This window comes from Haliotis cracherodii, unplaced genomic scaffold (assembly GCF_022045235.1).
Source record: "Haliotis cracherodii isolate W230 unplaced genomic scaffold, xgHalCrac1.p SCAF_7, whole genome shotgun sequence".
Classification (NCBI taxonomy): domain Eukaryota; kingdom Metazoa; phylum Mollusca; class Gastropoda; order Lepetellida; family Haliotidae; genus Haliotis; species Haliotis cracherodii.
In genome coordinates this window covers 4,423,263-4,450,169 of record NW_027266330.1, presented here as the reverse complement: position 1 = coordinate 4,450,169, position 26,907 = coordinate 4,423,263, and the positions used below count along the sequence as shown (strand labels likewise).

General features: G+C 42.5%; 1 protein-coding gene across 3 annotated transcripts in view; it reads right to left on the bottom strand.

Moving 5' to 3' along the window:
- LOC139447575 (receptor for retinol uptake stra6-like) overlaps nt 1-26,907 on the bottom strand; it is a 31,912-nt gene extending 5,005 nt beyond the window's left edge. The window contains exons 1-16 of one of the 3 annotated variants that reach the window (XM_071228983.1): nt 16,760-16,811; nt 16,010-16,108; nt 12,356-12,451; nt 11,667-11,727; nt 11,019-11,104; nt 10,159-10,292; nt 7,960-8,123; nt 7,473-7,696; nt 7,164-7,243; nt 5,770-5,831; nt 4,338-4,509; nt 3,667-3,742; nt 2,625-2,703; nt 1,434-1,482; nt 758-872; nt 409-510 (exon numbers count right to left, since the gene is read on the bottom strand). In XM_071228983.1, coding sequence (XP_071085084.1) covers nt 409-510; nt 758-872; nt 1,434-1,482; nt 2,625-2,703; nt 3,667-3,742; nt 4,338-4,509; nt 5,770-5,831; nt 7,164-7,243; nt 7,473-7,696; nt 7,960-8,123; nt 10,159-10,292; nt 11,019-11,104; nt 11,667-11,727; nt 12,356-12,438 — 1,487 coding nt within the window. In that variant the 5' untranslated portion in view covers nt 12,439-12,451; nt 16,010-16,108; nt 16,760-16,811. Of the gene's footprint in view, nt 1-408; nt 511-757; nt 873-1,433; nt 1,483-2,624; nt 2,704-3,666; nt 3,743-4,337; nt 4,510-5,769; nt 5,832-7,163; nt 7,244-7,472; nt 7,697-7,959; nt 8,124-10,158; nt 10,293-11,018; nt 11,105-11,666; nt 11,728-12,355; nt 12,452-16,009; nt 16,109-16,759; nt 16,812-26,112; nt 26,221-26,628 lie in introns of those variants that run through there. The other 2 variants (XM_071228981.1, XM_071228982.1) reach the window with 2 other exon arrangements.

The window sequence follows — 26,907 nt, the reverse complement described above, 5'->3', positions numbered from 1 at the left end:
CCACCCCTCCAAGGAAGACATACGCACATGTTGTCTATATACAGCGTGTTCCCGCCCACCCCTCCAAGGAGGACATACGCACATGTTGTCTATATACAGTGTGTTCCTACCAACCCTTCTGAGGAAGACATACACACCTTTGTCTAAATACAGCATGTCCAACCCACCCTTCTAAGGAGGACATACACACTTGTTTTCTATTTACAGCGTAACCCCGCCCACCCTTCCGAGGAAGACATACACACCCTTGTCTACATACAGCATGTCCAACCCACCCTTCTAAGGAAGACATACACACCTTGTGTCTATATATAGCGTATCTCCGCCCACCCTTCTAAAGAAGACATACACACCTGTTTTCTATATACAGCATGTCCCCGCCCACCCTTCGAAGGAAGACATACACACCTGTTGTCTATATACAGCGTATTCCCGCGTCCCTGTGCGAAGAGGAACTTGGCCAAGAGTAGTTGGAGGATGTTCAGCACTATTGTCCACACAACAATCGGCCTGGAATCAGACAGGAGTTCAATATGTTTTGAAAGGAAATTATATAGTTTGGCTGTTCCCTTAAAAGAAATAAAAGCGTGTTTTGCTGAAACAATGTCTCCCTGCCTCTGATGACATTTCCGAACTAGATCGCCACAGCCTTTCAACTGTCAGTTTCATATTTTGTACGTTGTCAACATAAATATATGATGTCATTCTCCTAATATATATTTTGAGAAAATACTGGTTCAATTAAATGCTTACTTACCATATTTGTAATAACCGGTTAACAAGCCAACTTGACACGCCGCCCCGAACAAGTATAACGATGACGGATATTGTCAAACAGAGGAGGAAGAAGATAGTTAACTGGATTATGAACCCTGAAAGACGAAACATTGGTCAGGAAGAAACTCAGCACTCTGAAACAATAACCATTATAGGGTCAATCTAAGTCTCCTTTCTTGTAGTACATACAACACACTGTTCTTGAATAGTCTTCAATATTTCTTTATCCTGAAGTGTGGATGTTTTTATTGGATAATGAAAGGGAGACTATTCATCAATACCTGGGTCAAATCCCCTTTGTTTGCTTGTTTGTATAACGCAACACTCTGCAATTTTCCAGCTACATGACGGCGGCCTGTGACTAACATCATGAGCATTGATCTACACAAGTGGGATACAATGACATGAAACAACCTAGTCAGCAGGCATGACCACCCGATCCCGCTATTCGCCTCTTAGGACAAGCATGGGTTGCTGAACACCTTTTCAACCCTGGATCTCCACGGGGTTAAGTTCTCTTCACAGTATGGATGACGGACAGAATGGAATAACTTCACTTGGCGCCGAGAGATTTATTTGTTAAAGGTAGGTAGTAAGTAAAATGCTCATGCTCCCAATAGCACACAACTATCAGTTATCTCCCTTGCATCACTCACCCCATGCGATGTATCCCACCTGGTACCCGGCAAACCGCATACACCCCAGCTGCAACATGGCGAGAGAGTTTCATTAGACATGGGTTCGTAGTCACGTGGAAAACGAAAACATCCTCGTATGACCGATAGCTTATTAAAGTGAATGAAGAGATCAATATTTAAGATGTATCAAGACTTAATTAACCATCTCCAGGATATCCTGAGTGAGAAGGTGAATCAGAGCAACATTCAAGCTGTATTAAGCCGTGTATAATCGTGAGTGAGTGAGTGAGTATGGTTTTACGCCGCTTTTAGCAATATTCCAGCAATATCACGGAGGGGGACACCAGAAATGGGCTTCACACATTGTACCCATGTCGGGAATCGAACCCGGGTCTTTGGCGTGACGAGCGAACGCTTTAACCACTAGGCTACCCTACCGCCCCGTGTATAATCGTGTGTCGACGCGGATGATACACTATGCGTAAGGTAACACATTGTTACTATCCAATCCACATTTTAGTCAACTGGTGATAGACACATACTGGCGCTGAGTCCACAACCTCATTGCATATATACTGTTGCATATATACTGTTATATGGTAGTGTATTTTGTGCTGAAGAATGATTGTAACTGAGTTACATTGTTTCTGTTGAGATTCGGGAAACACCCATTGCATTGTATTTGAGCAGTGATTAGTCGTCAAGACGTCACTACATTTAGAAGCTAGAATGGTGTGGTAACTTCTGGAAACGGCGAGACTCGTCCAGCATTTTATAGCGACTTACAGCACTTTCTAGAAAGTTCTGGTAGCTGTGAGACGGTATATAAGGGGACAAAGGCATGTTTCTCGCATCTCTCAGCAATTGTCATTACGTCGAGACCAGCTTTCATGTGATGATCGCTCATCATCCCTGATTCCCTGCCTAGGCCAACATGGAAGCTTGACCACGGTCGCCAGTTAAAGAATATATAACATTATCACTGACGTTGACCACTGTATTTTTGTATTTGATACTGACCACTGCTATCATATGATTTATTGCCATTAGATATTATACTACCACTCCATTGTTTATTGCCATTGTAATTGCTGTGCAGTAAACTTAGTGGATTTTGTAATACACATGAATTGACGCGTAACGAAACCCTAACACAATACATACTTAATATTTTAATAGTATAAGATTCTTCTTCTGATTCAATATTACCATGAGGCTGGCGTTACTCCTCTCCTTTCTTGGGGGGATGTGGCTGTGATCACCTCGATATAATGCCAGCAGGTTGGTTCTGAAACATCGAGGTTGAACTCAGGGGAGAAATTCTTTTGTAACCTGTCAGTAATATTATGAGTGGCTCTGATAAAAAAACCGTCGTGACCCAGCGGAATACGATTGTAACTCTCAACTCTTACATCCGACGTAGTTATGCGTCTCTGAGCCATGCATGGTACATTATATCAATGTGTCCCTGGATATCTGAGCCCGACATGGACCGAACATTGTATTTTAGTATCTTGGAGTCAGAGTTATGTTGAATGTGTACAGCCCCAAATATGCTCCAGGTTAAAAGAACAACAAAACGTTCGAGTTAATACAGGCAAACACCCAGTGTCTGGTGTACCATTTCGTCTTACCTGACGGATGAGAGACCACCAACCCTGACACCTAGTGTCTTATCTGTGAGATGAGAGACAACCAACCCTGACACCTGTTTTCTTATCTGTGAGATGAGAGACCACCAACCCTGACACCTAGTGTCTTATCTGTAAGTTGAGATACCACCAACTCGTGACACGTGGTGTCTTATCTGTGAGATGAGAGACCACCAACCCTGGCACCTGTTGTCTTATCTGTAAGATGAGTGGCCACCAACTCGTGACACCTAGTGTCTTATCTGTAAGATGAGTGGCCACCAACTTGTGACACCTGGTGTCTTATCTGTGAGATGAGAGACCACCAACCCTGACACCTGTTGTCTTATCTGTAAGGTGAGTGGCCACCAACTCGTGACACCTGGTGTCTTATCTGTGAGATGAGAGACCACCAACCCTGACACCTGTTGTCTTATCTGTAGGATGAGTGGCGACCAACTCTGACACCTGGTGTGATATCTGTGAGATGAGAGACCACCAACCTTGACACCTGTTGTCTTATCTGTAAGATGAGTGGCCACCAACTCTTGACACCTGGTGTCTTATCTGTAAGATGAGTGGCCACCAACCTTGATACCAGGTGTACCTGTGTGTCTTACCTGTAGGATGAAAGCATGTGTAAGATCATCACAAGCCCGACCACAACCGCTAACACCGTCGATACGATCAAACTCTCTGGAAAAGATTTACCACATGGAATTGAAGGCCAATGAGTCCTGATACACACAAAGACAAACTGCGCATGAAAGATATGTTCAACTGAAAGCCCATCATTATCCGTAAAAATCAATATTGGTGTGTTAGTGTGCGAGTATAGTGGTCACAAACCAAGGGGGTATTCAATTCAACGATTGATGGATCCTAAGGTATAACTCTGCACGGCAAATACTTGGCGCCATAGACGGCTGTACCATCCTTGCCACAAATATCTAACAACAGGGGCTGCATCCATCCAATGTTCCAAATATTGAACGTCATAGCCGTGGCATTAAATCTACATAGGCAGAGACGCTACAATTCATTGTGCAGAGTAGCCTCCCTTAGGCGCGCCAGAACCTTAAGACCGTGGTTTCGAATCGAATGGTTCGCCCTGATTATGTTACAGGTGTGTCATCACCATACTTGTGCTTGTGGGTTTCAACAAAGTGGGAACGTCAAAGACTTGCATCACACGGGGTTTCCACCCACATTAAACGACACGCCGTGATGTAACTGGGTTACTCATCAAAGCGGCGGTACACCCTACTCACTCACTCACTCACTCACTTACGTTTCAGAGCGGTCAGCAAATAGTAGCCCACCAACACCCACGTCTGGACTTCGCGCACATTGAACTGTTCATGTCCTGTTGGCTTGAGGTCAGAGGCAGCGAAATATACGTCGGCATAGGCGATGAAGATGTCAAAAAAAGTTATGAAGAAACCAAGCACCTCGAAGGTGATCTGTGAACAAAAAGAGTAATTGTGTTTGATGTCGCATATCTCTGGACATAGCCGGAGCAGGTACAGCAGTGATGACATTGTGAGCATTTACCACACCGTCGTGGTACGATGTTACACAATCAACCAGACAACCGACCCTGACCACAACATAAAAATTAGTCGACTCCTATTGTTAGCAATAGAGTGATCATGCCCTTTTCTTACCGACATGTGTATTCTATATAGTGGAGTGCGATTTGACAGTCTTTGTTGTCCATTTGTCAATTGTTCACATGCTGCAATGTTATAATATCAAAATATCGAAGTGCACTACTAATGTCAAGTGTCCTTTAGTCAATGTCATGTCAACAGGACACAAGGTAGCCTGTTCACTTTCGATACAGGACACGCAACTGCAGTGAATATTTAACGTGTATTTCGATATAACCAATTATATTGTCACTTGCCAACCAAAATATTAGGCATGTACAAGCATGTTTAAAAAAATACAAATTCTATTCTCTAAATATTCTGTTATTTATCATTTCAGTATACAATTTTGTTAGAGTTATTGGGCTTCAATGATGTATGCAGAAAAAGGAAGAAATACATAATTATTTTTTCACTCTCCAGATTACCAAAATCCAAACATTTATTTACTTAACAGATGTAGTGTTGGGTAAGTATATTCCAAAATGTTCATTTTTCATGATATATTTAGGTTGTGAGTCATGTTCAAACGAGATATACTAGAATTACATTCCTCCATGGCGGCGATACCGGATTTTTGAGTGGTGACCCCATATCTGAAAATAGTTGTATTGTCTACACTGTGCCAAGGTTCATGCTTTTATCACAAAGTGTACAATTTTCCAAGAAACGGCAGCACAAAATAATGTTTACCTACGGGATCCTTGAAGGGAATCCTAGACACAGGGAACAGTATCCAAGAACCCCAGTCCTTGCAACTACGTTGTTCCACGCGAATAAGGTACATTAGAGCTGTGTCGTTACACGTGTATTACCACCGTGAAAAAGTGGAGTGAGTGAATGAGTGAGTGTGTTGGGTTTAACGCGGCTTTGAACGGTGTTTGTGTTCTACCATGGGGTGTCAGCTATGGCTGAAGTGATGCAGACGAGTATTACTTCAATGGAGTCATAATCTAAGGTTCGAATCCACGCCCAAAGGACGAAACCCTGTAATGTGAAGATCCTCAGACGATAGGGCGGCGCTGGTGACGTGTGTTAACAGTTATCCAGATGTCTGAAGCCTTGACTCACCACGTACAGGAGAAACACGCCGATCATGAGAACAGACAGGATACGGGTTGAATACCGGAACCCTGGAACAAGAACAGGAACATGTGTACCAGCACTATAGGTAGATGTACAGTTTGTTTCAAAGGGGAAGGGGGAGGGTGTGGGGGCGGCAAATCAACCCGTCAAAACTCGCGCCCAATGCTGATGAATTTGGTTACATTGAGGGGTGGACCCAAAGTTATCTTCAAAGGAGTCAGTCAGTTGGCCACCAGAGGAAAAGAGGCTTAGTTAGGTTTTGTTCCCACTTTTCCCTGTATATCTAAAACTATGTCTATTGCACGAATGACGTATCTGCACACGATTTCCAAATGGTAATAAGCTTGCAATTGTGTGCAATCAGGGGGTCAAAAATGTTTGTTTCTTCACTAAAATGATAAAAAAAATGAAATGCTCAGACACAAGTTCAGTATATCTACACTTTTTAGTGAAACGATGTTCATGTTAATTGAAATCTGACTTTGGGTGTGGGTTGAAGTCGCTAGAGAAATTAGCATTGAACAGACAACGTAAAAAGCTTCCATATGATATATTACATGACCATGTTGAAGAACTATATGAGATCTTGATTTTGAAAACAGGTCAAGATGGCGACCATAGATGTTCACAGAAAACTTGAAACATCTTTTTTCGTAATGAGTTTACTATTTTGGTGTTTTTAAGCATTGTTGCAATTATCCCACTCATCCACTACATCAACATAATCTACCACTATGTCTCAATAAGAAATTTTCGTCAATTTTTTTGTTTCTTTGTTGTTGTTTTTTTGGGGGGGTAACATTGTCAACAATATCTCAGCCCCCACGTAATATATTTTCATTTTGTTTTCAGTATAGGATAGTACAATGGTTCAGGAAGATTTTAATACCAGTAATACTGGTTTTATTGTCCCAATTCAATGGAACTAGTGCTTTACCTACTCACACAGTTTGAAAATGAAGTAAAAAACATTATTATCAATGTTTTCACTGAGAATTAGAATAACAGACAAATAAAACAAAATGTTTTCCAAATTCAGATAACATATTACCTGTAACCAAAGACATAATTTGGATAGTTAAATGACTTACTAAAAATGTTACTGCCAATTTTGTGAAATTATGCATTTTTCCTTCAATTTATGCAATTTTGACCACCTGAAAATTAACGTACACACTTACAAGCCTTCTACCCAATGAAAATTGTGTATAGATCCCTCCTTTATGCAATAGGAAAGGTTTCAGGTATACAGGAAAATGTGGGAACGAAAGTCTTGGGGTGTGGGCATTTGGTGCGGTAGTTTTGGTATTAACACTGTATGTTGACCCCTCTAAGTTATACACAAACAGTGTAAACAGTGCAGATAAGTATTAATTCACCTGTTTCGTTTTTATAGAGTACCCCGTGTATAGCAGCAAGGAACCCGGCTTTGATTTTGTCTTTGATTGCTTCTGGTGGCCTGGAATCAGAAGACAGACACTTACAATGAAAATGAAATATATATGACCCGATTTAAACGGAGGTTTCATTTTGGCAGACATTAAGCTCTTATGGAGGTTAGTTGCAGATAGTGATTAAGCATTTACGGAGGTTAGTCACAGACAGTGATTAAGCACTTACGGAGGTCAGTTACAGACAGTGATTGGGCACTTACGGAGGTTAGTTACAGACAGTGATTGAGCACTTACGGAGGTTTCGGTGCGGGTTTTTTAAAGAGCTTCCGGACGTGCACCCCCTGGTAAGAGTCCCGGATGTAACTCAGAGTTTGGGGAACATCCAGATCGGTTTCCTCCGCCACGAAATACTTCTTAGTTTTAAGGGCATAGGCAAACCTGATCGGTAGGATGACGCTGAGATAGACCAGACAGAGAAGGTGCGGTATGTTCCGACCCACTGCCAGCATGCGACTTTCCTGTATTCAAACAACAATGATACTAATGATAACGACGACGATGATGTTACATCACAGTGCCGCCTGTATTACGTCAACAGTTGTTCTGTATGACGTCATTTGTTATGAACTGTGTTACCAATCGTGGTATTAAATCACCAGTGATGTTTTCATTACGTTAACAAAGTCTCATGATTTCGTGCAATCATATTACACATGTGCTTCCTACGGAAGTAATGTTAAACCATTTGGACCCTTAAAAGGTCAACACAATATGGCCTTACCCATCTGACGTCACACTCAGCGGCCTTGTAGAACTCTATGGCGGTGATGACCCACACGTACAAGGCCCCAAGGCCATAGCTGAAGATTGACTTTACGGCCAATGAAGCGAAGACAGGAAAGTAGACAAAGCCGTACCATATCATAGATACTATCACGATCAGTGCTGGAATCAGAATGCAAGGGATTAAATAGAAACGGTTATCGATGCAATAGGATCTGACAAGGATGCAAATATATATCTGTAAAGAAACCTTGAGTAACTGCGACTTCCCAGTCATAGCAATTTTGTTTAAAGTCTCCCAAACATCACTTTGTGTATCTGCAATCTCAATGGGTTTTTTTTTATTTGTATCTAGCAGTAAAAGAATGTGTAACAGTAATGAAGACAATGAATTTGTCACTGTGTTGCCAGCATCAACTGTAAGACTGTATATATACTCTTCAAAAAAAGAAACGCAAATCGGATATTTTGGCCATAAAAGCAAAACTAGCGGTCCAAGAGGTGCAAAGTGAAGAGGTTTAATGTGTTACAGTGTTGTCAGTGACACATTTCCCATTTCAAAATGATCACATCAAGGATGTTGCAAACCATTAGTCGGGAAACACGTACGATTCTGCGTCAATCGAACATTGACAGTTCATTAACATGAAAAGATTGACAGAAGTGCAACGAAACAACGTCATAGGCCGCTTCCAGACAGGGGAATCTCGATCAGCTGTAGCCATGGTTTTCAATGTAGCGCCCAGCACCATCACAATGCTATGGGATCGGTTTCGACAGCATGGGTCAACACGTGATCGGTCACGGTTGGGACGACCATGAGTAATCACCTCCGCCCAAGATCGCTACATCCGACTGCGCCACCTACGTGAAGCGACGACCACAGCCACCTCAACCGCTTCACAAATACCCGGACTGTACAGACCGTACGATACCGTTTAACAGCAGCAGGCCTACGAGCAAGACGTTCTGTTCGACGCGTCATATTGAGTCGACAACATCGTCAACAACGACTGAATTGGTGTCGACAACAAAGAGTATGGCCTCAATTGCGATGGAGAGATGTCTGGTTCAGCGACAAATCAAGATTTTTCCTCCGTCGAGGGGATGGAAGAGCGCGGGTCAACAGACGTTGGGGAGAACGTTACACCAGAAACTGCGTACAGGAAGTTGACAGGTTTGGTGGGGGCAGCGTTATGATGTGGGCGGATATCTCTCTTAATGGCAGGACAGGTTTGACCCATTTCCATGGCAATCCTACGGCTCAACGATACATCAACGTAATTCTCCTACCACACGTCCTCCCAAATGCAGCCAAGGGCAACGGTGTATTCCAGCAGGGCAACGCTCGATCGCATACAGCACGGATCCAAGGGCCTATCTACACAACAACAACGTTGGTGTTCTTCCCTGGCCCATCACATCCCCGGATTTGAAACCAATAGAGCACCTTTGTAATGTATTGGATAGACGGCTACGCTGACGTCAACCCAACTCCAGACGTTGCAGCAGTTGTCTTTTGCGTTGCAGGCCGAGTGGGCTAGCATTCCCAAGGATGTGATTCGCATACTCGTCTCTCCCACGGACAGGAGATTTCAGGCCGCTATCGATTCCAAAGGGGGACATACGCGTTTTGATAATAACCTTCACCTTGGACTTTTCCTATTTACCGATAACTGAGATGACTACAAACACCACCAGTGCTCACTCCACAACATTTTGGCTCAATGCCTTGTACGGATCCTCGTAAAAATGTATTTTCCTACCAAACACAAATCTGGCTTTCCGTTTCTTTGTTTTTAAAGAATATATATAATACAATTTGAGTTTGTAGGTAACCATTTTAGAGTGATTTGATTCCGACTTTTGGGCTGCCAGTGACCCGCGTTAAGTCTTTCTATAAGGTCATATCAACGTAAAAGCTATGAATGAGTAGTGGTCAGATAGCTCCAACTGCTTGATGTGAGGCGACGCCCAAAGTGATGCAAGTCTTACAGTTGTACCATGTTTGTACGACCCTCTAGCAAGGGTATAGTGCATTCAAACCTAAACTCATAATGAAGGCGGGATTCGAACCCACGATTAGGTTTCTGACCCACCTAAGGGAGGCAACTCAATTCAGAGAGTTGCAATACGTTTGACTTCCAAAGTTACCCTTCCTCCAAATGACATATTGACTTGGGGATGGTATACGTACTTTTCAAGGCGAGAGGTCCATCATATCTGAAGGCAAACTTTTGTTGAAATATAACTTCATATATAAGGAAGATGGTTGCTCCAAATGCAGCAACATAGGAGATACTGGCAGATGTCGTCAGTGCGTCCATTGGGCTGTAATAAGAATATATATGAGACTTATTTGTTGGACAAACACAGGCAAGATATGACGGTTCTAAATTTGGTAAAGGAGTGAGTGAGTGAGTTAGGTTTAACACCAATTTTAACAGTATTCCAGTTATATCACGGCATGTCAGCTTAATGTGGGAGGAAAGTGATGCAGACGTTTACCACTCCGGTGAAACCCACGAGCACGGGTATGGTGCTGACAAATATAGAACCGTGGGCGAACCGTGATACGAACCCACAATCATAGGTTTCTGGCGTGCCCAAGGGACGCAACTCTGCACAGCGAATCGCGGCGCCTTGGACCTGTAGTCCCTCTTGGTACAGGAAGTGTATGTAATAGAAGACACATGTGAAACATTATGGGCGGGGACACATGTGCCGCATCAGTCGGCCAATCAACACACAGCATACAATACTGTAATCCTCTCATGCTAACTAAGCTGTTGACAATCATCAGTATTCTTAGGCCTCCTTAAAATAAACTGTTCACAATCATCAGTATCACGCAAACACACTCATTTTCTCTCCCATTTTCTCTGGCAGTCTAGTGGTTAATTCCTTCGCTCGTCTCTCCAAATTCCCACATGGGTACAATGTGTGAAGTCCATATTTCCCCCACCGTGATACGGCTGGAATATTGCTACAAGCGCTCCCTCTCCATGTTTGAGATAGAAGAGAAAGCACGAGAAATCTAAATCGGTCACAACTCACTGAACCAGGGCTGGTCGGCCATAGAGAAAGTCCACAAACTTCCGTCTTCTCGTCTTCAGCATGGAGAAGGCCAGGCTGATCAGTACCTGCAGGCAGGAGACGTCAACAGTGTGTACTGACCTCAACAACAGTGTCTACTGACCTCTAAAAAAGTGTGTACTGACCTCAACAACAGTGTGTACTGACCTCTACAACAGTGTGTACTGACCTCAACAACAGTGTTTACTGACATCAACAACAGTGTATACTGACATCAACAACAGTGTATACTGACATCAACAACAGTGTGTACTGTCATCAACAACAGTGTGCACTGACATCAACAACAGTGTATACTGACATCAACAACAGTGTATACTGACATCAACAACAGTGTGCACTGACCTTTACAACAGTGTATAATGACCACCACAACAGTGTGTACGATCGAGCAACGTTCTTTGACGTCGTTTACCAATTACCACATCCGTATAGTGTTACATTGTATATCAGGTCTTCATCAATACAATACAAGGACGGATCGCGATGTGAAGCCAGACATAATGGCTAAAGACACGTCATGTGGTTTATAGAGTTGGTTATTATAGAAGAAAGACAGTTATAAAGCAAGAAGCAAGGTTCACAGAAATAAACCTCCATCACACTTACGGCTGGGATAATCGTGTACTGGTAAAACTTGAAGTGGTCCACTTTGGAGACGCATTGTGTTCTGTAGGAAACATGATTACATCACCATACATGTACCGATATTTCACAATAACACATGGAATAGTCCAGGGTTCTGCAGTTCCTTACATCACTCAGCATCAAAATTATTCTTCAAATCAATTTCAGATCGATTAGTTGGAGAGAGAATTTACAAAAAGCACCATTTGTGTATCGTTTCAGATCATAGATCATGTAAATATTGTTGGACAATTTAACGTTGATATCATTGTGTACACCTGGCCAAGAAGCACCACCCTTCTCTTTTTTCAGACTTCCCCGACCTCAACCAACCTTATCTACTTTTGACATTGACCTCACTTTGATAAATTTGATAAACGTTTATTCAGATGGTTGCAAGTACTGTATCCCTTGTGATGTAGAGGCGAAGAGGAAGAAATTGAAATGGTTTTTAAATAACTTTTGCAATGGAACAGTTTCACTGAAATGCGAAAAACAATCAAATTTTTTCGAGTTGAATATAATTAAAGGATACAATTAAAACAACGGCTATTATACATTGAAATATAGTCACTGTTTTTTTAATTTCTTTTACAGTGCATGAACTCTAGCTGATAGGCAGGCTCGCAGGTGTGTATTGATGGTAATGCGTCTGTCCGTGTGATACTCGCCTGTTGACCTGTGTGGTGTTACCATCACCTGCCTGCAGGACTGTTAACAGGTTGTCGATATCGTTTATGAAAGATGAGCCCATGTTCGTTCACGTACTGCAACAAAGCAACATAAAAACGCAATTACTGACGGTTTCTTCTGCTATTTCCAGATTAAATAGGTGAGATGATATAGTCATCAAGATTGATTCACTTTAATAGCGACGACGTGATTCAGACAGGAAGAGAACTATTGTTATATGTCAATTTTATACAGTACGATCGTGTGAGAGGACTGAAACGTTCGTTGCACTAATGTATGAGCCGCTATGACCCAATGGTTGCTCTTCAGAGTGGCGCCGGTGTCTTCCCCTAGCTGTGTCAGGATCCGCTGATCGGAGATTCAACTCGACACCCACGAGGATGTCATTTGTACCTGACACACACTCACTAAAGATAAGGATGACACATCTTCCTGATACGCACCAGTGACGAGCCTGTCATTTGTACCTAACACGCGCAGTAGTGACGAGGATGACACATCTTCCTGACACGCACTGGTGACGAGGATGTCATCTACCTGACACGCACTGATGACGAGGATGTGTTAGAAAGTGTACGTTCCGCCATATTGGATTGTGTTTACAAAATGCCGGTTATAAGACGCTTATTCGATCAGGTATATTTCAAACTCATATGCTATACATGCATCCCTAAATTCCTCATATATTTAAGAAACACGAGTGACGAGGATATCATATCTACCTGACACACGCACTAATGACGAGGATGTCATCTACCTGACACACGCACTAATGACGAGGATGTCATCTACCTGACACACGCACTGGTGTCGAGGATGACATCTACCTGACACACGCACTGGAGTCGAGGATATCATCTACCCGACACATGCACTGGTGTCGAGGATGTCATCTACCTGACACGCACTGGTGACGAGGATGTCATGCCTGACACATGCACTTGTGACGATGATTTCATACCTAACATAGTGACGAGGATGATATATCTACCAGATGCACCAACTAGCGACGAGTATATCCCACAATATAAAACCCATACAACAAGCGCTGCAATCTAATTTGCAAACATCACCAATGAGCCTCCGTACAAGGCGCAACCTCCCCACAAAACGCCATATACTGCTGCGTTGAATTGCAGACAGAATCCATTTAACTTTGTCTGAGTATCAGCTATCTGTTATACCCGTGCGTAATTAACTCCGTAGGCTATGGATACTAGTTTTAGAAATTAGTTTATGCGTAGACTCTTGGTTTACTTGATGAATACAGTTTTGTTTTGTCTGTTGCCCTCAGCAATATTCCAGCTATATGACGGCGGTCTGTAAATAATCGAGTCGATCCAGACACTCCAGTGATTGATATCATGAGCATCGATCCACGCAATTTGGATTCGATGACATGTATCAACCAAGTCAGTGAGTCTGACCACCCGATCCGTTAGTCGTCTCCTACGACACGCATGGGTTGCTGAAGACCTATTCTACCCCGGATCTTCATGGGTATAATGAATACCTAAACAGAATTAGAGTACATGCCATATATCTGGGTCAGGTTCAAACCACCGACCCACCAGTATCAGTCTACCCGACTCTCTATTCGAGTCAAGCGATGTGGAGACACGTCATCCAGCTGTGAGTCTCGGAAGCATGGTGTTTACACGTATTCTGTGTGGGAAAAAGTTTAATTTTTTTTTTCAGTCACAGGAAATACCATGTAGGCTACAACTGATTGACTGTGTGTTAATAACATTCCTCTCTCTTTTCTCTCTGTGCGTTCGTTTCGTGATGTTGTCATCCCCGCATTGCATGAACAATGTCGTAAAAGCAGCGGTAGTCTTGAACATTAGGCCGTTTCATAGTGTAAGGGCATCTATATTCGTTAGTGTGTTTCTCATATCTAGCTGCCTGTAAATTATCGCGAGACTGATGTAAAAAACGATTGAATATATTCAGAAAGATGTTACCCGAACCTCTAAAATTCCAGCAATGAGAGACATCGCTTTGTCGATTTCGAATCCCACTTTGCGGGACTAAATTCCACGATTTTTGAACCCCACCCCACCCCACTAAATATATTGAAATATCGTGACGTGAAACTGGGTAACATTCAAGAAGATTGACGGCCATCAGTGGAGGCTGGGTGGGCGGACAGGTGCTTTATGGATGGTTAACTTTCCTTCCATCTCCTTGTAAATTTATTAGTTAAATATGTTACACGGTGTACATGATTGGTTTATAATTCAATTAAAACTATTTACAACGTAGACACAATTTATGGATAACAACTTCTTTAATTAGTGTGAAAACTTTGTTATCCGTCAACTTCTAAGTAATGCCTATTAAATAATTTAAAACTATCTATATGTGATTGATTTCTATTCGTGCTTTATGATTATGATACTATTGGTTCAATTATCTTCTCTTAGAATGTATCTTTTGTATGGCGATTCCGATGTGACAAACACACTTGAAAATATGTTGTAAAGACGTATTAAAAGAACTGTCTGAAATGCCAGAACAAAAACACTTTTCTGACTTCGTCTCATAAATACGAATCGTAGGGTTAAATAACGCAAATCTACCTTATCTAGTATGTCCTAACTGACACTGTGATAAACCTAAAATGTACTTTGACAGGTTATATGATAGTAAACTGAGAAAATATTCATGTGTTGCCGTGGATGTATGAAACTGCCTATAGCCTGAGGTGATTACCAAACACCTGTCCCGAGGTGATGACCTCACACCGGCCCGTGCATTCTCACAGGTGGAAATGTCACCTTACTTTGGGGTGGTCTCAGAATATTCCTGTTATTGTAATAAATTAAAATATGCGTTGACTGTGAAATCAATTAAGATGTAAATTGCATTATATTTGCTTTGAAAAAATATGGAATAGTTAAAAAAGCTATGAAACGAGGTAAGTATAAAATTGGAGGATTTGGTTTCTTTAATCAAGAAGTATTTATTTTCCTACAGATAATTTCTTTAGCCATCTTCTCAGATGATGACGTATCTAAAACAGTATTGTCACCCAACGGTATTATAACTGGGGCAACAAGGTTTATATCTACATGTACGCCGTCACGATGGCCGTACTGACGTTCTATTTCAAGAACGTGATCTTCAGCCTTTCGCCATGCCTCTGGTAGAATTCGAGCAAAGGTTGCGTTATTCACCCTTTGACATGTGTGAGTTTGAATGTTTTGTTTTGCTTTGCCATGAACCCTTTACAATTAGCCCAGATGAGATCAGTAGGGTTGAGCTTACAAATATCTGACTGGCGTACGTAAGACAACGTGACCGTGTTGTGCCGCCAGGACATCTGTCTTGTACTTTACCGGTTCCTTATTCTTAGTGGCAAACATTCCAGCATGATCGCCTCCGGACTACTCCTGGTTGGCGCGACACTGTCTGGTTCCCAGACGTTATGATAAATGTCGTTATCCGTGACAATGACATTGGGGTTGTTTAAATTGGCAGTAGCTGATGTTCCAGCCAGTCTATGACCACATCCCCATTCATTTCCGTATGATAATCACAGGTTATCTTTTTCGCCTCGAAAACTAGCTCACGTCAATCTATAAGCCTCCGATCACGGGTTCCGGCGTGCAAAACAATGACACGCTTACCTTTACCTGGTGGTACAGTAGGTGCCTTTCTGACGGTAGCCTCGTGTAGTCAGTTGAATGATTCTGGCTTCATCCAGGTAAATGTTCGGGGAGCCTTTCCTGCGTTAGTCATAAATTGTGTGGTGATAATGTGACCTCGTAGACAGGATGGAATATCATACCCCTGGAAACTGCTCGGTCGTCGCCACGTGCAGGTTATCTAAAATTTCGTCTCGTAAAGAGGATAAATACCGTTTTCCGGAAAACATTAACTTTAATTTCCTCCCGAATATTAACAACTCGGTGGTACCTTCTGCCCAGAAATCTTATACACTGTCCGCCTTTTATCAAACCTGTCTAATATCCCTTCATGTCCCGGTTTTTGTTTTTGAGACGACCCCTACCGTCCTTGTTTTATTTATCACAACGTAGACTTGTTGGTATGAAAGCCCCAGGGCTTGTGCAGCTCGGTAATGCAGCCTGTCTAAACTAATAAATGGTTTCCTTCTATCTCTCTCAAGTGTAAAGAACTTGTATACATCTCCTACTCCATGTCGTATATCATGACTATGGCTATACATGAGTAATGCAACTTGCATCATGGAGCAGTGTTGACAAAACAAATGCTGCGTCATTTTCTTATTTGCCTTGTTTTTTGTGGAGTCGATGTTTTATTAAGAATGCATTATTATTATGATAACGGAGACGCATGCGCATATTCTATTGCCCGTTTCAGACTTCCCTCATTGGTCTTTATTGGAATAAACTTACTGTTTTCGTTCGAAGTTTTCTCCAGTAAACTTGTCGACAGGACTCCCTGCGACTGAAATGCTTCAAATTAGATCGATAGTTACTAGATATTTGAATGGCAGCAACCTGTGACACATTCTATATTGTTTAAACATTTTTCCAGCATTTCCAACATTACTTTTTGTTACAAGTATTCACAATCAAGTGAAGTTGTACATTTCTGCCAGTGCACTCTTCTGCATCCATGAGCCTGCCACTGAATATGGTTTCTATTGTGTATGGATCAGTCAGTGCTCCGTCACATCTACAGATGTCTTTCTTGGCCATTGTGCCCTATGTCCCGTGATGCACCTGCATTAAGACAGTAAAGGAACAATCTTCCTCTCAAGTGATGGTTTCGTCAGATGTGATCACACCTGGGTTAGGTATGAGAACTGATATAGTTTAAACGTGCATACTTGTTAATCAGACAATCTATAAAGATTATTACCCGAGTCCCGAGCCTGTTTCGGTGGTAAATATCATATATTAAGAATACAAATTACATTATGCGATCCTTTGGAGAGCAGAATACGTATTTCATTTTGGTAATGTATGATACTTATGATGGAAACACACGAGGGTCATAATTGATGTTTAAAGACGTTATGTCACTCAAGGTGTTAGCGTTAGAAACTGCCTGTGAATACAATGTTTGAGTTCATAAGAAAACATACTTTAAGGATAACAGCTTCTGGTTTATTGCATTTAACAATGTGTCGATGTAGATTCATACACCGTAATGGTGTCACGGTAAGAATCACCATAGAAACCGCTCTCTGTCCCCTCAGCGTGGCGATCAAAGTGAAATCACTGGATCATGTCGTCAGCGCGAGACATGTCAAGGTGGAGTCACTAGATATCGACGAAACATGTCAAGGTGACCCAGACAGGAAATCGTTCACTTAGCTCGGTATATTCGATTCATGAAAATAACTTGGTATCATAATGTTATAAAGTTCAACAAATATTTAACCTACTTCAGAATGTATAAACAGTTGTTATCCATGATATATTTGTTAGTTTCTGCAATTGTATTTGTATCTTGTACTTACACACTGTAGGCACACAGAGACTCATTCTAAAGAGTATTATGACTAGCACTTTTGCTGAGGTATGTGTGTGAGTGTGAGTGTGAGTGTGTGAGTGTGAGTGTGAGTGTGTGAGTGTGTGTGTGTGTGTGTGTGTGTGTGTGTGTGCGTGCGTGCGTGCGTGCGTGCGCGCGCGTGCGTTTGTGTGTATGGGTGTGTGAGAGTGGGAGTGGGGTCTGTCTGTATGTGTGTGTATGTAAGGGTGTATGTATGTGTCTGTATGTGTGTGTGTTTGTGTGTGCGTGCGTGCGTGCGTGCATGCGTGCGTGCGTGCGTGAGTGTGTGTGTGTGTGTGGACTGATGCTGATTTATAGTGCTAGCCTACTCAGATACCATGCCGCAGTTTTACATGAAAACCCCGCTCAGGCACAGTATACTGACTCCCAGCCGACCAGTCCTTGTTTTATCCCCTTAATGCCAGTCAGGGTAACAACAAGTACAATCTTTCCACGTCTTTTGGTATGATCGAACCCCGGACCTTCCGCTCCCCGAGTGGACGCTCTACCCCAAGGCCACGGAGGCGGCCCGTAAGCACTGTACATCAAGCGTTATGGTATATGGTGAATGTGGACGTGTACCATTTTACATATTTCAACAGAATTCTTCAAGATTCCTAAACCAAGAAAATGTTATAACATTAGGTTATTGTTTGAAAAACATGGATTTCAAAATGGAGAATAGGGTATAAAATCCTTGTTAAATGAATGGGGCTATGGAGATGTGACGTAAAATCAACGTGTACCCAATAATCCAGATTCGTCCTTATCATCTGTGCGACAAACACTTAAGGAAGTCTACTTACAAAAAATATCATCGAATGTTTTCAGATCAGGAAAATGAAATTCTCACAAACTTTTTAAGACGCGTATTTCGGCAGAATACTGTTTGTTCGATATCAGAGATGTAGAAGAGGTTTAGAACAATTTAGATGCAGCTCTAATAGACAAATAATTGAAGTAGGCAGACATAGAACCATAGACAGAGAATTGAGAAGTCGTGAGCAATGTGATTTACATGTGATTAAATAAGTTTCATTTTCTGTAAGTCTGTCTGTCTGTCTGTCTGTCTGTCGTCTTTAGCCTTTTTCGTTATGACACGGCCAGGGTGTCGATCCACCGCCCACCCGCTGTCCATGCAGACGCTCTATCCACTAGACCACGCACGCGGTCCGTGTCACTTATCGCTTGTGAGAAACACCACCAAAGTTACGTCAACACACACCTATCCCATGGGAACACAACATGTAGTCTGGCCTTAAGTTCCCCGTGGTCTTGTCGCCAAGGAAGTAATAGTGTCATAATCAGCATGTGGAGCAGGTGCCCCGCTATCTGCAGCACCAGGGGAATGCAGGTGATAGCATTGGGAGAGGTCGTGGAGGGACACCGTCCGACTGACTACACTGTGGGATTACGTCGTATAATGATAGTAAGAATAATGCCTGATATACTAGCCCACACTTATATTACCCCGGTCAACTGAAATGTCACCACTTCATCCTTCCGGGTACCTATTCACACAGAGACACATCCACCCCACCCTACCCCACCCCACCCCACCCCACCCCACCTCCCCTATAAAAATCACTTGCCTGTTCCGTTTGTTGTTCACGCAATATTCCAGCTATATGACGACGGTCTGTAAAGAATCAAGCCCCTACCAACCAACCTGATAACTCAAGTTAGATCAGCCTATCCGTCATGAGTCGGTCACTATTTCTGCTCACCTTAGCCGTGAGGTTATATCACTGTGTCCTGATATGGATGCAGGGCATGGTATGTTATCTATCGGCACATGTTCACTGATACACCTTCCCGCGTTGCCATGGTGACGTCAATCTATCAATATCTGCATTAATGTTGATACATGTCATCAGTTTTAAACACATAGGTGGCGGCAGTCTATCAAAGTCTGCATCAATGTTGATACATGTAGTTAATTATATAACACGTAGGTGCGTCAGTCTATCAATATCTGCATCAATGTTGATACATGCCATAAATAATATATAACACATAGGTGACATGAGTCTATCAGCATCTGCATCAATGTTGATACATGTCATCAATTATATAACACATAGGTGACGTGAGTCTATCAACATCTGCATCAATGTTGATACATGACATCAATTATATAACACATAGGTGACGTCAGTCTATCAATATCTGCATCAATGTTGATACATGTCATCAATTATATGACACATGGGTGACGTGAGTCTATCAATATCTGCATCAATGTTCATACATGTCGTCAATTATATAACACATAGGTGACGTGAGTCTATTGATATCTGCATCAATGTTGATACATTTCATCAATTATATGACACATTGGTGATGTGGGTCTATCATTATCTGCATTGATGTTGATATATGTCATCAATTATAGGGCGGTCGGGTAGCCTAGTGGTTAAAGCGTTCGCTCGTCACGCCGAAGACCCGGGTTTGATTCACGATATGGGTATATTTTGTGAAGCCCATTTCTCCTGTCCCCCGCCGTGATATTGCTGGAATATTGCTAAAAGCGGCGTAAAACCATACTCATTCACTCACTCATCAATTATATGACACATAGGTGACGTGAGGCTATCAATATCTGCATTAATGTTGATACATGTCATCAATTATATGACACATTGGTGACGTAAGATTATCAATATATGCATTAATGTTGATACATGTCATCAATTATATAACACGTAGGTGCATAAGTCTATCAATATCTGCATTAATGTTGATACATGTCATCAATTATATAACACAGAGGTGACGTCAGTCTATCAATATCTGCATCAATGTTGATACATGTCATCAATTATATAACACAGAGGTGACGTCAGTCTACCAATATCTGCATTAATGTTGATACATGTCATCAATTATATACCACATGGGTGACGCGAGTCTTTCAATATCTGAATTAATGTTGATACATGTCATCAGTTATATAACACATTGGTGATGTTAGTCTATCAATATCTGAATTAATGTTGATACATGTCATCAATTATATAACACATAGGTGACGTGAGTCTATCAATATCTGCATCAATGTTGATACATGTAGTTAATTATATAACACATGTCAGACTATAAATCGGCATCAGTCCAGACTAAGACAAGCAGAAGCACACAAACAGACACCTACAGACACACACACACACACACATACTCACACACAGACAAACACACACACAGACACACACACACACATACAAACACACACACAGACACACACACACATACAGACACAGACACACACACATACAGACACAGACACACACACACATACAGACACACACACACATGCACACACACAGACACAGACACAGACACACACACACACATACAGACACAGACACACACACACACATACAGACACAGACACAGACACAGACACACACACACACACACACACACACACACACACACACACACACACACACACACAGCCGATTTGTGTTTCGCTCCTATGTTGATCATTTTGACCAAGTAAATACATCTTGCGCTATTCGGCAACACTGATGATAAGTACATATACATACCGTTATATACAAACGTGCACATGTATCGATTCCTTGATGTTCTCATACATGTATATACGTTCATCAAACCTCGTTTTTTAATCTAACATATATTGTTGGTTAGCAGTCAATAACAACAGGTCGCGTCATGTAGAAAGGTATACAGTATATAGTCATTAGTGAAGTGACTATTGATTATTACCTTGGACAGAGAGATTACATAATCCGCTAACCCCCATTGCAGTGAGCAGTCACAGGTCATGTGGTCAGGTTGTTGGTTTGTTTTGCTTTTCGCATTACACGTCTTTGGCGAATAAAAAAGATTGGTATTGAAGGACTCTTCATCACATTAGTTTAGGTTATAGCTAAAATGGATGGAATTATCATTAAACCGCCCGCATGCTATAAAAAATGAGCGGGCCAATGACCTCATATTGCTTGACGAAGGGCCATTATCACGTCCGTGGTTAGGTGACGTCATATGATATGGATAGGTGACGTCATGTTCAATAGTGACGTCATCTGGTTTGTTCTAAGACATTTCCATATTTGTAAAAGTGGGTTAAGGACATTCGTGCTTATTGCAGTAAATGCTTCAAACCGATATTGTTTTTATTAGTTGATAACTAATTCCATCCATTTCTGCTATAATAACTGTATAGCTAATTTTCAGGGCATTATCATTTGCATAAGCCCTTTGTCTTTTCAACTGCACTCCTTCGTCGGGCAGAAATGGAAGACCTCGGGCTTCTGCAAATCGTAGTGCCCTGAAAAATGGCGTTACCACTATAATATTGCACAAAATGGAAGCTGAATGTAAATATTGCAACAACAAAACTATTTGTATTTGGGTGTGGGTCTGCAAAGAAATCAAAATTAGAATTCTATATTGGAGGACAACTTTTGGAAATTGTTGATTACCCTACACATCTGTGAATTTACCGTCAAAGAACACACGGCTGGTATATAGATTCATCATTAACTAAACACGCAACAAATGCATTGTACAGCCTTCAGGAAGAGGTGGGGATATCGATTTAACCTACCATGTGAACATCAGAATATATCTCTCAAAAGCGCACCATTTCTGAAGAGAATCTGAAGATTTTCACTTTTTCATATGTCAACTTGACGCGACTCCAAACTTACTCTTTTAAATTCGAGTCGCTTGCTAATTTTTCAGTATATTCAACGTATCGCCTTCATCATTTAATCCACCTGTTTCATTAGACCAAATTTCCTCACACTGAGAATACCAGTCGTCCGTCACGTGACCAGCTGGTCAAATACTCCTAATCCATTAGGATTAGGACCTTTACACACCATATATGTAGGCTATGTACACATGTGCTGTGTGGCCGCGGTGTAGATATATGTAGGTTGACGGATACCGATTACATTATGCATAAGGTTTTGCAATGGAAAACCACCTTTAGAAAATGGTTATGCAAACATGTACATGTAGGCCGAACATATATACATAGTCGGTGGAGAGAATCGTTAGAACAACCGGTGACTGAAACAGCTGATCCGAATGGTGCCTAGTCGCCAATGGGTCCGACAGTCATCGTGTTCCCTCTTTTAAATGGTCTAGGTTCGTTTCACAACCTGCCTCTCTCTATCATAAGCTCTTAATGTTAATCATTTGTTTAAAATAAACATTATATACCAGGGGTGGTGGTGTGGTGGTCGTGTTGTGGTGATATGATTGTGGTGTGGTTGGTTGGGGGTATGGGGTGTGGGGGTGTTTGGTTGGGGTGTGCGGGGGGTGTGGTTGGGTGGGGATGTGGTTGTGGTGTGGTAGTGGTGTGGTGTGAGTGGTGTTGGTGTGGTGGTGGTGTGGGTGTGGTGGTGGTGTGGTGTTGGTGTGGGTGTGGTGTTGGTGTGGTGTGGGTGTGGTGGTCGTGTGGCGTGAGTGTGGTGGTGGTGTGTGTGGTGTGGGTGTGGTGGTCGTGTGGCGTGAGTGTGGTTTTGGTGTGGTGTGGTGTGAGTGGTGTTGGTGTGGTGGTGGTGTGGTGTGAGTGGTGTGGGTGTGGTGGTGGTTTGGTATGAGTGTGGTGATGGTGTGGCGGTGTGGTGTGAGTATAGTGGTGGTGTGGTGGGAGTGTGATGGTGGTGTGGTGTGGTGGTAGTATGGTTGGGTGGGGTGGGTGGTGTGGTATTGGTGTGGTGGTGGCGGTGTGGGTATGGTGGTGGTATGGTGTGAGTGTGGTAGTGGTGTGGGTGTGGTGGTGGTGTGGTATGGGTGTGGTGGTGGTGGTGGTGATGTGGGTGGGGGGATGGGGTGGTGGGGTGGTGTGAGTATGGTGGTGGTGTGGGTGGGGGGATGGGGTGGTGGGGTGGTGTGAGTATGGTGGTGGTGTGGGTGGGGGGATGGGGTGGTGGGGTGGTGTGAGTATGGTGGTGGTGTGGGTGTGGTGGTGGTGTGGTGGTGGTGGTGGTGATGTGGGTGGGGGGATGGGGTGGTGGGGTGGTGTGAGTATGGTGGTGGTGTGGTGGGAGTGTGGGGGTGGTGTGGGGGTGGGGTAGGTGTGGTGGTATACCCCTGTTGGTGTGTTGGTATCCCCCTGTTCAAAAGACGACGAATAGCTTCACTCGGCTTTGTTAAGCTGCTCAAGAGAATGACTCGTTCAAACAGGCATATCGATGTGAATAGAGTCGACATAATACAACTGTTTGTATACATATAAAAGGCGATGTCTTCGTTTTACCACCACCTCCCCCACTATATCGCTGTGCTGGTATAGAGAATCAAGCATTTGTTTAAATACACAGACAGACATACACGTTACTTGAAAAAGAATCACGAAATATTGCGATGATTATTTATTACTGAAAATAGCTGCACGTGAGCTTTTAATTAAAAAGTGAAAACAAGCATTTTGACTTACGAGTAGAAGCATACGTTAATTCATCATTGCGATATGTTTTTTTAGGAAACAGTCAGATCGAGAAAGATATATACATTATAGATGAAAATGCTAATTCATTTCTTAAGTATAGAGTCAAGTAAAGTATTAAATTGTTATGGTAATATACAATATATTTGTCGGTTGATAGATCAACATTGAGTTGTTGTTTTTTGTCTCAGCCGAAGTGTCTCAGCGTTGTAACCTGACATGAAGACAGGTGGTGATGTTGGGTACAGAATACAAGGATGTCAACTTCTTTTTTATGAGGCCCGCCGTGAAATTGCTGTAATATTGCGCCGTAAAATGATACTCACTCACACATTAGTATGAGGAACACAACGTTTCGGAGTATATACATATTCCTAGTGTGTGTCTCTTCTAAATGCCTTTCCATAACTAGGTGATGATGAGTGTGCTATGTTTCGTAAACCAGACAGAGGTACTTATATACATCACTGTTTTCGCGGTTACGATTCGACCTACTTATCCCTTTTCCAAATACTGGTGAGAAACAATTGTATTTTTACGTGACCTCTAAACCTCCGACGGGTATTTGGTGTTGTCACAGGTGAGTGGCTGCACACACAATGTTTGCTGAGCCGGAGAATACATGTACTTGTGGCCTACTGACCAGGTGCCGTTAAACAGAGCGATCTTAGCTCTAAGGTGATTGTAACTCCTATACCTTAACATGGACCAACGACAGTCGTAGCGCTAAGGTTGTTTTATACAGCGGGACCCAGGCCACACTCATATAGGTTAATGCTAAATTTGTAAATCCCTCTGCCGCATTCATTATTAAAGCGTATAGTAGATATAAGTAGTCTCTTCAGTGATTGAGTGAGTTGGGTTTAACGCCGCTTTTAACATTATTCCAGTTATATCACGGCATGTCAGCTTAATGTGGGAGAAAAGCCCGAAGTGATGCAGGTCTCAGACATTTACCACTTCGGTGAAACCCCGCCGAGCACGACTATGGTGCTGACAAACCGAGAAACATAATCGGGGCGAACCGGGATTCGAACCAACAATCATAGGTTTCTGGCGTGCACAAGGGACGCAACTCTGCACAGCGAATCGCGGGGCCGTAGACGACTGGGCCACCCGTGCCCCCTTAGTCTCTATAGCCTTCGTATTATTGTAGATATACAGACACACTGTGTTATTCTCATCATTGCATAATAATGCTATAACTACCACTCTTTTTATGTATTCTGAATGATTTCTTTGGATTCCCTGTACGGGGGGCAATGTGTCTGATAAGCCACATATTATCTGTTGTTTTGTGGTGTTGGTTGGTTGATTGGTTTGTTGTTTAACGCCGCACTCAGCAATAGTCCAGCTATATGACGGCGGTCTGTAAATAATCGAGTCTGGACCAGACAATCCAGTGATTAATATTATGAGCATCGATCCACGCAATTGGGATCGATGACATGCATCAACCAAGTCAGCGAGCCTGACCATCCGATCCCGTTAGTCGTCTTTTGCGACAAGCATAGTCACCTTTTACGGCAAGTTTGGGTTGCTGAAGACCTATTCTACCCCGGATCTTCACGGGTCGTTTTGTGGTGTTGTGTGACCGTTTATTTGTTTTCATTGCCCCCCGTAACCAGAAATCAAATTGATTATCACTGTGGAACATGAGCTTGCATGTAATGAGAATGAGGTTTTAATGTTCACATGGTCTGTCATGAGTTACCAACGAAACTGCTTTAAACTAATGAGGAAAACGGAAATGAAACTATGAATAATATATGAAAACTATATATAAATGTTTGCCGATGTGAACGATGTGCGACTCACGTGTGGTGTCCCTTGGATATGAAGATACCAACCCACGATGTTGTCAACGACCATCACACAGCGTCGCTATGAACTTTCCACTTGTAGATGCCCAACAAACGTCTCAAACCGATCGTGTTATTATGCAATCTAAGTCGATCGTGCCCCGAGGGTAGGAAAACAGCACGTACTCTGAAACACGTGGGAGGGAGGGGGAGTAGGTGACTCTCTCGCAACACCCACATCTGATGCAGCTATATGATTCACCAACACACAGTACTGGATTATGTGTAAGATTAACCACTGCCTACTCTAACACCTATGTGTGTCGTGTTCTGGTCGAAACCGCCATTCTGTTAACCGCGTATTGCACAAAAGACGGATCTCGTCTCATCTCAAATATTGACTTAATATAACGTGAGATCGCCACACATGCGTGACGTCACCAAGGTTTATTCACAAACTCACACAAAGTGATATAGTGAACATACAGCTATTTACATTTTCTATACATATATACATGTGGGAAAGTCATACCTCGTTGTAAGAGATGTACGGCACTCCGTGTAGTCTGTTATGCGTATTCCTGTACTGGGTTTATCCGATAGGCTGCATCGTCATGCTTGTGTGTAATCCCCATGGCCGTAGGTGGTTGGGTCAGTGTTGTATGTGGCAAGAACGGGTGACTTGCCAATAGAGGAACGAGTCCAAATCGTTGTATAATTAATCGTGTGACCTCAAGTGAATTTCATATCTTGCCACACGAAGTGCCAATCACCATGTTTGTCTACACTTTGACCTAGAGTGTCACGTGAC